A 12,368-nucleotide genomic window follows, 5' to 3' on the forward strand; every position below is an offset into this window, starting at 1 on the left:
CAGGAAAAAATGCTTAAAGCCATAATGAGACATGCTTTCATACCCATAAGGATGGTTAAAATGAAAAAAAATAATTGAAAGTGTACATGTTGGCAAGACTGTGGAGAAATCAAAAATCTCAGATATTTCTATGTGGGATTAAATTATGGAGCTACTAATTCAGAAAAGTCTTGGCAAGTTTCTTATAATACTAGCTATTCATCTGCCCTGCAACCTGACTTCTACTTTTTGGTATCTATATGAACATATAGTGCACATTCATTCATAACACCAAATAAGATGAAACAACTATGTTAATCCAACTAGTCAGCAAAAAAGAAAAAAAAAAGGCATAACATGAGTGAATTATGTTGAGTGAAAGAATCCAGACCTGGACATACATAAAACATACACACACAATAGGATTCCATTCACATAAAGTCCAAGAATAGGCAATTCTAAATTATGATGATAAGAATCAGAAAGAAGTGGCACCAGTGGTGAAGAATCTGCCTGCCAGTTCAGGAGATGCAAGAGATGTGGGTTCGATCCCTGGGTTGGGAAGATCCCCTGGAATAGGAAATGGCAACCCACTGCATTATTCTTGCCTGGAAAATTCCATGGACAGAAGACCCTGATGGGCTACAGTCCATGGGGTTGCAAAGAGTCAGACATGACTGAGCAACTGAGCAAGCATGCATGCACACACTGAGGCAGGAATAAGGGCCACTGATGGGAACAGGCAGGAGGCAACTTTCTGAGGGTAACACCAAAGTTCTATATCCTGCCTGGAGTGGTGGTTACACCTACTACACAGTTGTCAAAATCCATCAAACTATATTCTTCTATTAAGGGTAAAAAGATGCTTCACCAGCAAACATTAAATTAAAAAAAGACATTACAAAGAAAAAGCAAAAAGAAAACTGGCATGTCAGTGCTGGGTTGGGCTTAGTCGCTCAGTTGTGTCCAGCTCTTTGCGACCCCATGGACTGCCCACCAGGCTCTGCTGTCCATGGGGATTCTCTGGGCAAGAATACTGGAGGAATGCCCTCCTCCAGGGCATCTTCCCAACTCAGGGATCAAAACCAGGTCTCCTGCAACAGAACTACCTAAATTTTTTAACATGTAAATATTTTTCAAGTATTTCAAGTATCTTTTCAAGTTTAGAAACAACTCTATTTTCAAGTATGAGTAAGTGGGCCTAGCCTTGCAAATTCATCTAAATAGAGAGCTTCAGGCTTGAGGGTCAATATACTGAAAAGAAACAAAGAGAAGCCAGTAGCACATCAGTATTTCAGACTCTGTGAATCAAAAACAGAAAGTTTCACAATCTGAGGAATTTTAGGACATGAAAGAGTCCAAAGAAGCAAAGGTAAAAAGATCAAATACAGGATGCAGAATTAACAGTTGTGACTTACTGAGTTAATAAATATGTCAAATAGTCAAACTCAATAAAGCACTGCAAAATCTGTCACAATTAATACACCATTCAGAAACACATGCAATGTATAATTAGCTGTACCTCATTGAAAGCAAGAACTCATTGGTTATAATGGATATCTTCCATTTATAGATGGAGTTATGAAAGTAGACTAGATAAAGGTATGCATGAGGTGAACGAGAAGTAACCCAACTTGCTCTATCTGATCAGTATCTATATGTAGTGAGTGAATAAGATGAACGGTTCTGTTTTTATCTCTCATCTGTTCTGTATCACTCTTCTCACAATAAGACTAAACACATGTACTAATGCCCAGGCAAATAAATGTAAATTAATGATTAAGAGTTGCACTTATACTTCGATTTTCAAGGCTCATCACCAGTTTTAAGAGTGAAATGATTATTCCAATAATGTTATTAATTTCTAATGAATAAATGAAAACAGTATTTTAATACCCATAAGGAGATTAGTCCTGGGTGTTCATTGGAAGGACTGATGTTAAAGCTGAAACTCCAATACTTTGGCCACCTGATGCAAAGAGCTGACTCATTGGAAAAGACCCTGATGCTGGGAAAGATTGAGGGCAGGAGGAGAAGGGGACGACAGAGGATGAGATGGTTGGATGGCATCACCGACTCAATGGACATGGGCTTGGGTGGACTCCGGGAGTTGGTGATGGACAGGGAGGCCTGGCGTGCTGTGGTTCATGGGGTCGCAAAGAGTTGGACACGACTGAGTGATTGAACTGAACTGAAGTCAATTAAATCACATTCATGCATTTCCAGACAGAAAAACCAGGAGAATTATGCAACACCTAGAGGGTTAAGCTAGGCTCTTATATAAGCTAACCAATAATTATCTTTCCTTTGGAACAGTAGCTCTCGACAGTGTTCCATTCCCGACACACCTGCGCCTTGTCAGAGCACAGTAGGGAGTCCTCTGTTTCATCCATCTAGCTGTCCCCTATTCACACCCTCTAGTCTCCAAACCATTTCTTGAAATCACATGTTCTACTCCAATACTCCTTCATAATTACTTTCACTTGAACTTTCTATTCCCTGCTCTCTACAATGTATGAAGAACCCCAGGAGATCAGGACTCAAAGGAGAAATAAGTATTGCACCAAAGTCTCCGAGGTAAAAGAAAGAGTGGCCCAAGTGAGGTTATATTCTTTCTTAATTATATACCTTAGCTGTTATTGTTCCACAACATACATACATACAGGCTGCATTGGTTCTAATTGAAATACCATCATCCTTAGTTTCACAATTTTTTCCCTTCATTTTTCCTTCCCTAAATCATCATTATAACATCTAATAAAGGAAAGTAGAGTCAGTTACCTTCATACACATTTAAAAATGGACAGAACCAAGGAGTGGAGTCAAGTGGAATTTCTGGCTTTAACACTACTCCTAGATTTCTTCAAAGTTTACTAAAATAAGATAAGATATGTAAAGGAGGATTTATGGAGTAAGATCCTTTAGAGTTCATTAGACTACACAGAAAGGAATCTTTCTCATTCACTGAATGACCAAATGCATTTATACTAGAGAATTTACACTGATATAAAATTAAATGTTTAGTAATAAATTTTGTTAATATATATAAGACAATCTCCTGTATAAATAGTTTAAAATGTTGGAAATGCGATAGCTACACAATAGCTCCAGAAACACCTTAGCCTAGTGAGAAAACCAATGATAATAAATGTGACATTTAGCAACTAAATCTAAGTTTAGTGAGGTTTATTTCCTGAAACAAATGAACTAGGTCAAATTTCCCTGAAAACGAAGAGGAATTATTGAAGCATTTTCCTGCTCCACATACCAGGACACTGTGTGAAATAATACCTATGCCTAAATGAACCTGTAAGTTTTATCCTCAAAAAGAGGTAGCAAATTATATATTCTAATGAGTAGTTTTCTACCCTCTGAACAGGATTGCAGGAGACAATTATTACACCAAGAGAAGTACAAGAAACTTCAAATCAGTTGCACAACTTAGCCCCTTTGGAGTGCCAATATCCTTATCCATAATACTAAAATACACATTCCCTTGGAACTGATAAAGGTTGAACAAAATAATCTGTAGGAAAGTGTTCCATAAACTGTAGCAGATATGTAAAGCTTAAATGTCATTTTACTGATGAGGATGATGCTTATAATTTAAAAATCCAAAATAAGTTGTGTTAAAGAAGGTAAGATGTTAAACAAATTATTGCTCATTTAGGTCAAAACAATCTCAAAAGACATATTTGTTCTGCAAATTGGCTCAAAATATTTGTTCATACTATATATCTAAGTAGATAGTGAATGGCATTGATAGGATCCAAAGTTCCTCTCTCTTGAATTTTGTGAGGCCCATTCAGAATGAGCCAGGTTGAGAACACCACCAATTCCATGTTCTGAGTCCATCTGTTGGCAAAAATATAACGCAAACAGCTTTATAAGTGCTATTTTCAATGAAATATCACAGAACAGCTTGTCCCAATGATATTTCTAAAGCTTGCCTGCAAACCGCCTACTGGGAAATCCAACTGAAAGAAAGGGGGTAAGAGAAAGAAACCCATACAGAAAAGTGACAGAAATGGAAAAAAAGAACAAAGGGTAAAGAGACTAGCTAGAGGAAATTGAGCACTGGAGAAAAATAAGGAGCAATGAGAGGTGCAATATCAAATACAGACAAAATTAGTTTGAAGCCATAAAGGATAAAGATTTGGGGGAAAATATATATATATAAAAACAATCGGGGTTGGAGGATAAAAAACTTATCACAAACAATGTGGCATGTCCAAAGAAACGAAGACAAAAGAAAAAGGAAACACCAGAAAACATGTAACAGCTCAACAGTTTGAGCATAATTATTAAAATGTTGAGAAAAACGATGTGAAATATCCATTTTTCTCAGCTTGTTTTTTCATGTAATATACAAATTCAATTTTCCAAAAGCTAACAGATTTCAATGTGTATCATCATCTCCAAGGGAAGGAAACATTCTCTTCCAAGTCCATTCTTTTAACCTGGAAGTCCATTTGCTTATTATAAAATAGTCCCGGTATTGCAATACAGATGGTGTGCATGCACTGATTCAAAAACAAAATATATTAAACTGCACATGATGTCATGATGAGCACTTACCTGGGGTCGAATGACTTTTACAATATTTTTGAGGGCAGTGTCAGGAGATGGAGGTGAGCAGTCAGGTGTTGGGCCTGTGGAGCTGTTTCTATGGTTACTAGTTCCTGGAGCAGTAATTGCTACCTCAGAGGCATTATCTGGGAATAAAAATAGAACGACCATGAACCTAATCACTCAGTTTACCTTTTAAGACTTAAAATTACGTTAATGAACATGAATTGATATTTCAACTTAAAACTGGTATTAACTACAAGATCATAATGTGGAATACACTTGGCAGTTTATTTTAAAGGTATTTGTTTATTGAATGTTTTATTTTCTTTTATAATGGTAAATATCCCCCTGTAGTTTTGTTTCAAGGAAGAAGAGTATCATTACTTAATTTATAATGATAGATCGTCCAGCATAAATGTTTAGATTGTCATTATACAGATGACTAAAACATCACCTTAACTTAAAAGAAATGCTCTTTTTATATGACTGGACTAGGTTTTCTCTATAATATTTCAAATGAGTATTGGTCAAAGGAGAAGTTTCATACCTCCTTGATTCATAACATCCAAATTCATGCCTTCCCAAAGCACTTTTCCCAGAAATCCCTCAAATTGTAAAAAAAAAAAAAAATAGCATCTCAGTAAATTAACCTAGATAAAAAACTGACATTTGTGCAAAATAGTTTTATAATGTAGATAAAAACAAAATTATCACTCTCAGATACATGTATCTTCCTAGATGGTCAAAGCTAAGTGAATGAAATTTCAAAAATCCAAAGTAATCTTCCTTTATGTTCAGTATTGTGGGAGCAGAAATAAGAAACTGATGACTTGAAAATCAGCAATATGTATAACATTTTCCTCTTAAATTTATATCAAAACAAAATAACATCAAAGATGCAGTTTTAGAATGCTTAAAATACTGCGAAAAGGATGGAGAAGTTCTGTAAATAACTCCTGCTAGCACATAGAAGTTATATTATTTTAACGACAGTTTGGCAAATCCTCTAGAGCTTTTTATGGAAACTGTTGCAAGAGCAAATCTTCAAAACATTTACTTCCTTGTTATATTTTTAATTAGTCCCCAATAATTTTCTGTACTCGACAGCTGAATTGGTCCAAAAGTGACTAAGACTGTGAATTCTTTAGAGACCAGCAAGTTTCTCTGTTCCATGGCCATTGTCAACAATCCCAGGTGAAAAGCAATAATTTGTGAAGGCACTTCTTGCTCACAGAAAGCAAGAAGGATGAAACTCTACTCATTACTTTAAAATATAATTTATTTTCACTGGGGAATCCAGACATAGGCTCATGAAATAAAAAATGCAAGTGTGACACACCAAATTAAATAGATAATTCATAAAATCTCTTAGATGTGTCCAACACACTTGATTTAGTATAATACATAAGGTGGGGTTTGAATAAGTATCTCAAGAATAAGCCAGGTTCTGAAAGACAGTAGTTTGTGGGGGAAGTCTTCTGAATAGGCTAAGGTAGTATGAGTGAACACTGAAATGGAGACAAAACATCAGTTAGCAAGAGTGCATTCATTCTCTCTGATTTGTCCCCTCCTTCTTTCATTCATTGAATCATACATCTAAAACATTTATTTGGGAGCAATTATGTATTTGGCATTGTGTTTTATGGATAAATTGAAAAGAATCTCTGGTCAAGGATTAGGATGAATAGGTGGAACGCAGACTCTCAGGGCAGTGAAACTATTCTGCATAATACTGAAACTGTGGGTATATGTCTCTATACATCTGTCCAAACCCACAGAACGTACAGCACCAAGAGTGAACCCCAACGCAAACTATGGACATGGTGTGATGAGGACGTGTCAGTGTCAAGCCTCACTGACTAAAAGCAAGTGTCCCACTCTGGAGGGGGTGCTGACGGTGCGGGCGGCTGCACCTGGGTGGCAGCGGGGAGTGCGAAAGAATCTCTATACTTTCCACTTGATTTTTCTCTAAGCTTAAAACTGCTATAAAAAATAAAGCCTAGTAAAATTTTTAAAAATCTCTGCCCTTGAGAGGTATACAATCAAATGTGCCATGAGACATGCAAACAATTTATAATGCAATATAACTTGAGAGTTGATAACAGATAAATGAAGCATGATGAAAAAGCAGGGGGAGAAGAAATCAAACTGTGGCTGGGAAGGAAGATGGTTGTGAAAAGCTGCAGTTTTCAGGTAAGAAAGGTAGGACTAGAACATAAAACATAAGGGCTTGGAGAGTGAAAGAGCGTAGATGAAGCTAATAGTTTATGTTAGGAAGACATTGGAGCTAAGCTTAGATAACTAAAAGTAGGTTTTATTATTTTTGTTTATGCTTAATTCTGTAGTCAATGGGAAATACTGAAGATATTTAAGCAGAGACCGGCCTAGTAATGACAATAATTGCTAATGGTTTTTGAGCATTTATTATGTGCAGGGAGCATGTTAAATTCTTTTACTTACTGAATCTCATTGAATCCTCCAAATAATTCTTTGAAATAGCTTCTATTACTACCATTCCCATTTTACAGAAAAGACAATCACAAAGTTAAATTTCCAGTAAATGGACAACAAGAAGTTCTAGATTGATGGCACATTGCCTTTCTGCTGGTTAGCATGCCCTAGGTATGCAAATGTGAACGGAGGAGGCACAGCCTGAAGACTATTGTCATAGCCAAGTTACGGGCAGTCTCTACTTCTGAAGAGTCAACCAACTCCACAAAAACAAAGTAGAACATGGAAACAGTAAGACAGAAATAATAAAAACAGAAAATATCAACCATAAAAATATCTTAGGGTACACTTGTGTGTACTATATGTATAGTACCTGGAGGCAGGGAGACGAGTTAACAACAGTGACTCGGGATAAATCAGGGTATTAGCATTTGAGTTGGTGATAAGGTTGGATTCTGGATATATTTTGAAGATAGATTAACAGAATTTCTTGATATGTTGGATACAGGGGAGGAGAGAAATAGAGAAGGCAAGCATGACTAAGGTTTTTGGCCTAGGAACCGAAAAAGATGGAGTTTTGAGCAGTAGAAATAGGAAAGACTATTGGAAAAGCACACATTCTCTACTATATCACTTCAGATCTTGCCTCTATCCAATTTTCTCTCTTCTCTCCTTTTGGATTTCAGTGAAATAATATTAGACTTATTAGTTATTATAATTTGTTATCTCTTTTGTACCCTCATTGTTTTCTCTCTGTATTGCACCCTGGATAGTTTGTTATATTCATTTTCCAGCTTACTTATCAGCTATGTCTAGTCTGCTATCAAACCATTTACTTACTTTCAATTACGCTTTTCAGTTCTAAAATGTCTATCTGGTTCTTTTTCAAATACACTACATTATCAAAATTTAGCATTTTCAATACCCCAGCATTTGCTTACTCTTATTTATTAGAATTGGAAGTTGTTTTGCTTTTTAATCTGTCTGATAATTCCAGTGCTTGAAGTCTTCATGAATCTGTTTTTATGCCTCTATTTCTCATTCACAGTATTCTGTTCTGTCTGTCTGTCACATCTTCAATTCTGTGCTACTTTTTACTTAACTTTTTATTAGAATGAATTAAACATTAATTACAACTCTATCTTTTAGTAAATATTAATTCAAAAAAGAATCCAAACTCATATTCAAATACCAGATGCTGGGGTTTGTGGAAAACCTGTCTGTTCAATGTTAGAGAATTTATTTAATTTCTCTGGATTTCAGTCTTTCTTTAAAACGTGAGGATGATTAATAACTATATTTGGGAGCTTATGTGTGAGAGAATTCAAATGAAAAATAACTAGCACATAATCAGATACGTAGTATGCAGTTAATAAATTTGAGTTTCCTTTTTCCCTATCAAACCAAATATCATCAGAATTAAACTAAAATATGGAGGAAGAAAGAAAATCTAGAGAGAAAAGAAAGGATATAAATAGTAGTACTTTGCAGATAATATATCTAGAGTAATGACTCTGAGTACTTGTGTAGAATTTGAGACCAGTATCTTTCAGCTACTAACACAAATTGGTAGGGATAGAATTTAATTCCAGAAATAAGAGATGGTCCCTTGAGGAATGATTCACTGAAAGGTCTGGCCCCGTTAAGTGCTTTTGCCTCAAAGCCAGAAAAACTGTTGGGTAGTCCATGCAGACTGTAAAGCAAAAGCTTCTTGAATGTTTCTTGTAAGTAATTTAATACATACTACAAGATAGTGAATAATCAAGTACTAAATTATTTAAAAAAGACTCCAAGTGTGTCCATCTTCTGAATCCATGATCTGTAACATTACACTATAATTTGATTTTATACTACCTTGCATTGTTCATTATCTCTTCCAGACTAGGTTGTATTTTCACAGTGACTTACATTTCCCTTATTCTCTCCACAGCTCTTAGCTCAATGCAATCTTCTAAGAATACTAAGTGAAGTAAAATGGATAAAATAAAACCTGTGTGTCAGGGGAAACCATCATAAATGCCCTTAATTGCATGGAGAAAGGTGATCTGGTTTTTATAATTCCATGGTCTTTTTGGAGAAATCGAAATGAACAGTATATTCTAGAACATATATAAGAGTCTTAGGAAAGTGATTTATTCTTAAAATATCCTTTATTATATTATTTATAAAAATCCACCAATCATCCAGTGGACTTTGCAAAATGACAGCTTATATCCACGATGGTTTTACATGGTCAACCTGCATTTCACACCTGCAGCTACAAAACATTTCTGATGAAAAGGAAATGAGGTGTGGAAAAATTGCTTGGAGAAAATTACTGAATATATTTGCAATTTCAGATTGAAATGAGACATCTTCCAGTCACATCACTTTCTATGCATTAGATTATGCATTATGACTGTCAGTTTCTTCTATAATAAAAAGCATAGGGAAAAACTTCTTAGTTTACAGGGGCTTTTACAAGAAAAGTATTCTATGAATACAAAATAATTCATTTGTAATGTTATAGTGCAGAATTTTACTGTCATTCACTAGCATGTACTGAACAGCTAAAGTATACCAGAGACCGGGCTAGTTGCTATGTAGCTGGCAAATAGGACTGATATTACTTTGGCTGGAGATTCAGGAAAGGTCTCATGGAAGAAGTGGTGATTAAGGAGTTCTCTGACAGATTAGTAAAATTTAGAAAGAAATGAGTGTGAAAAACATTTCCAGAGTTGGAAGTACGAGGAGCAAAAGGTATTGATAAAAAGATGGGAAAGAGGCACATGTAGGAAGAGTTAGTTTGAATAGAATAGAATATTCATGGAGGTAATGCTAAGAAATGGAGGAGATACATAAAACAAATTTGGGCTCTAGAATCAAACAAATCTAATCTGAAATCCTGCCACATTCAATCTCAGTTTCATCATCTGTGAAAAAGTGCTTTTCTCATGGTATTTTTGCAAAGATAAATAAAATATGTGTGTGTGTATGTGTATATTTTTGCCTGGCACATAGTAAGTATTCAATTAAAGTAACTATTGCTATTACTATCATATACATGCCTGATAATAATAACTATAAGTAGATAGGTGGCTTGAGGCATTATTGTGGAAAGTCTTGAATTACCAAGTAATTAAGTAACTAAGCAATATCAAGTAAGCATTTAATAATTACTAGTGTAACAATTCATGAAATATAATTTTCAATTGTTGGCTTTAAGTTAGAAATTTGCAAAGCTTTTTTGTAAAGGTCCAGACTGTAAACATTTTAAGCTCTGCAGACTAGGTCATCTCTTTTGCAACTATTCAGCTCTGCCGTTATAGCACAAAAGCAGCCATAGACAATATGTAAGCAAATGGGTGGGGCTGCATTACAAGAAAACTTTATTGACAAAAACAGGAATGGGCCAGATTTAGTTTATAGGCCATAGTTTGTAGGTCCCTGTCATAAGTATTTCCCATGGAAATGTTCTCCCTCTGATGGAGACACCTAGAAGAATTATATATTATACATCTACTTTTCATTTTCATGCTATATATGAACATTCTCCTCACTATGCAATTAAAAACTAAGGTTTCATTATGAAAAATTCATTTAACTTTTGTAAAACATAACATTATATCTAGTGCAAGGGCAATGCATTGGGACAATAAGTGTTTAAAAGATGCTTATTGAATGGGTGAATAAATAAATGAATCAGACAAATCGAATCTTTTGAATCCTAAAGTGACTTTCATTAATCCTATGACCATCATTTCTGGGAAAGAGAGTATGAAAATCATAAGTGAAATAGCCCAAGTATCGTCTGTTTGTTATTTTCAGTGAGAAAGTACTTACTCTGCATCATGTGAGGAAGTTAATATTTAACAATTACTTTAAAGAATTATTTAACATTTCAAATAGTTAATACATAATACTTTCTCCTACCAATGGTTTCTTGAATGCAGAGTTCCAAAGAATAGCAAGGAGAGATAAGAAAGCCTTCCTCAGTGATCAACGCAAAGAAATAGAGGAAAACAATAGAATAGGAAAGACTGGAGATCTCTTCAAGAAAATCAGAGATACTAAGGAAACATTTCATGCAAAGATGAGCACAATAAAGGACAGAAATGGAATGGACCTAACAGAAGCAGAAGATATTAAGAAGAGGTGACAAGAATACACAGAAGAACTATACAAAAACGATCTTCATGACCCAGATAACCATGATGGTGTGATCACTCACCTAGAGCCAGACATCCTGGAATGTGAAGTCAAGTGGGCCTTAGGAAGCATCACTACGAACAAAGGTAGTGGAAGTGACAGAATTCCAGTTGAGCTATTTCAAATCCTAAAAGATGATGCTGTGAAAGTCCTGCACTCAATATGTCAGCAAATTTGGAAAACTCAGCAGTGGCCACAGGACTGGAAAAGGTCAGTTTTCATTCCAATTCCAAAGAAAGGTAATGCCAAAGAACATTCAAACTAGCACACAATTGCACTCATCTCACAGGCTAGCAAAGTAATGCTCAAAATTCTCTAAGCGAGGCTTCAACAGTATATGAACTGTGAACTTCCAAAAGTTAAAGCTGGTTTTAGAAAAGGTAGAGGAACCAGAGATCAAATTGCCAACATCCATTGGATCATTGAAAAGGCAAGATCATCCAGAAAAACATCTACTTTTGCCTTATTGACTATGCCAAAGCCTTTGACTGTGTGAATCACAACAAACTGTGGAGAATTCTGAAAGAGTTAGGAATACCAGACCACCTGACCTGCCTTCTGAGAAATCTGTAGGTCAAGAAGCAACAATTAGAACTGAACATGGAACAACAGACTGGTTCCATTCAGGGAAGGAGTACGTCAAGGCAGTATAGTGTCACTCTGCTTATTTAACTTCTATGCAGAGGACATCATGAGAAATGCTGGACTGGATAAAGCACAAGCTGGAATCAAGATTGCCGGGAGAAATATCAATAACCTCAGATATGCAGATGACACCACCTTTATGGCAGAAAGTGAAGAACTAAAGAACCTCTTGATGAAAGTGAAAGAAGAGAGTGAACAAATTGACTTAAAACACAACATTCAGAAGACTAAGATCATGGCATCTGGTCCCATCACTTCATGGCAAATAGATGTGGAAACAGTGGCAGACTTCATTTTTGGGGGCTCCAAAATCACTGCAGATGGTGACTTGCAGCCATGAAATTAAAAGATGCTTACTCCTTGGAAGAAAAGTTATGACCAACCTAGACAGCATATTAAAAAGCAGAGACATAACTTTGCCAACAAAGGTCCATCTAGCCAAAACTATGATTTTTCCAGTAGTCATGTATGGACGTGAGAATAGGAGTATAAAGAAAACTGAGCACTGAAGAATTGATGCTTTTGAACTGTAG

The 12,368-nt window shown here is 35.6% G+C and overlaps 1 protein-coding gene across 18 annotated transcripts in view; it reads right to left on the bottom strand.

Moving 5' to 3' along the window:
* ANKS1B (ankyrin repeat and sterile alpha motif domain containing 1B) overlaps nucleotides 1-12,368 on the bottom strand; it is a 1,065,346-nt gene that overhangs the window by 657,980 nt on the left and 394,998 nt on the right. For all 18 annotated transcript variants that reach the window (XM_043440436.1, XM_043440451.1, XM_043440445.1 and 15 more), the window contains one exon: nucleotides 4,558-4,694. In XM_043440436.1, coding sequence (XP_043296371.1) covers nucleotides 4,558-4,694 — 137 coding nt within the window. The remainder of the gene's footprint in view (nucleotides 1-4,557; nucleotides 4,695-12,368) is intronic.

This window comes from Cervus canadensis, chromosome 21, assembly GCF_019320065.1.
Source record: "Cervus canadensis isolate Bull #8, Minnesota chromosome 21, ASM1932006v1, whole genome shotgun sequence".
Taxonomy (NCBI): Eukaryota; Metazoa; Chordata; class Mammalia; order Artiodactyla; family Cervidae; genus Cervus; species Cervus canadensis.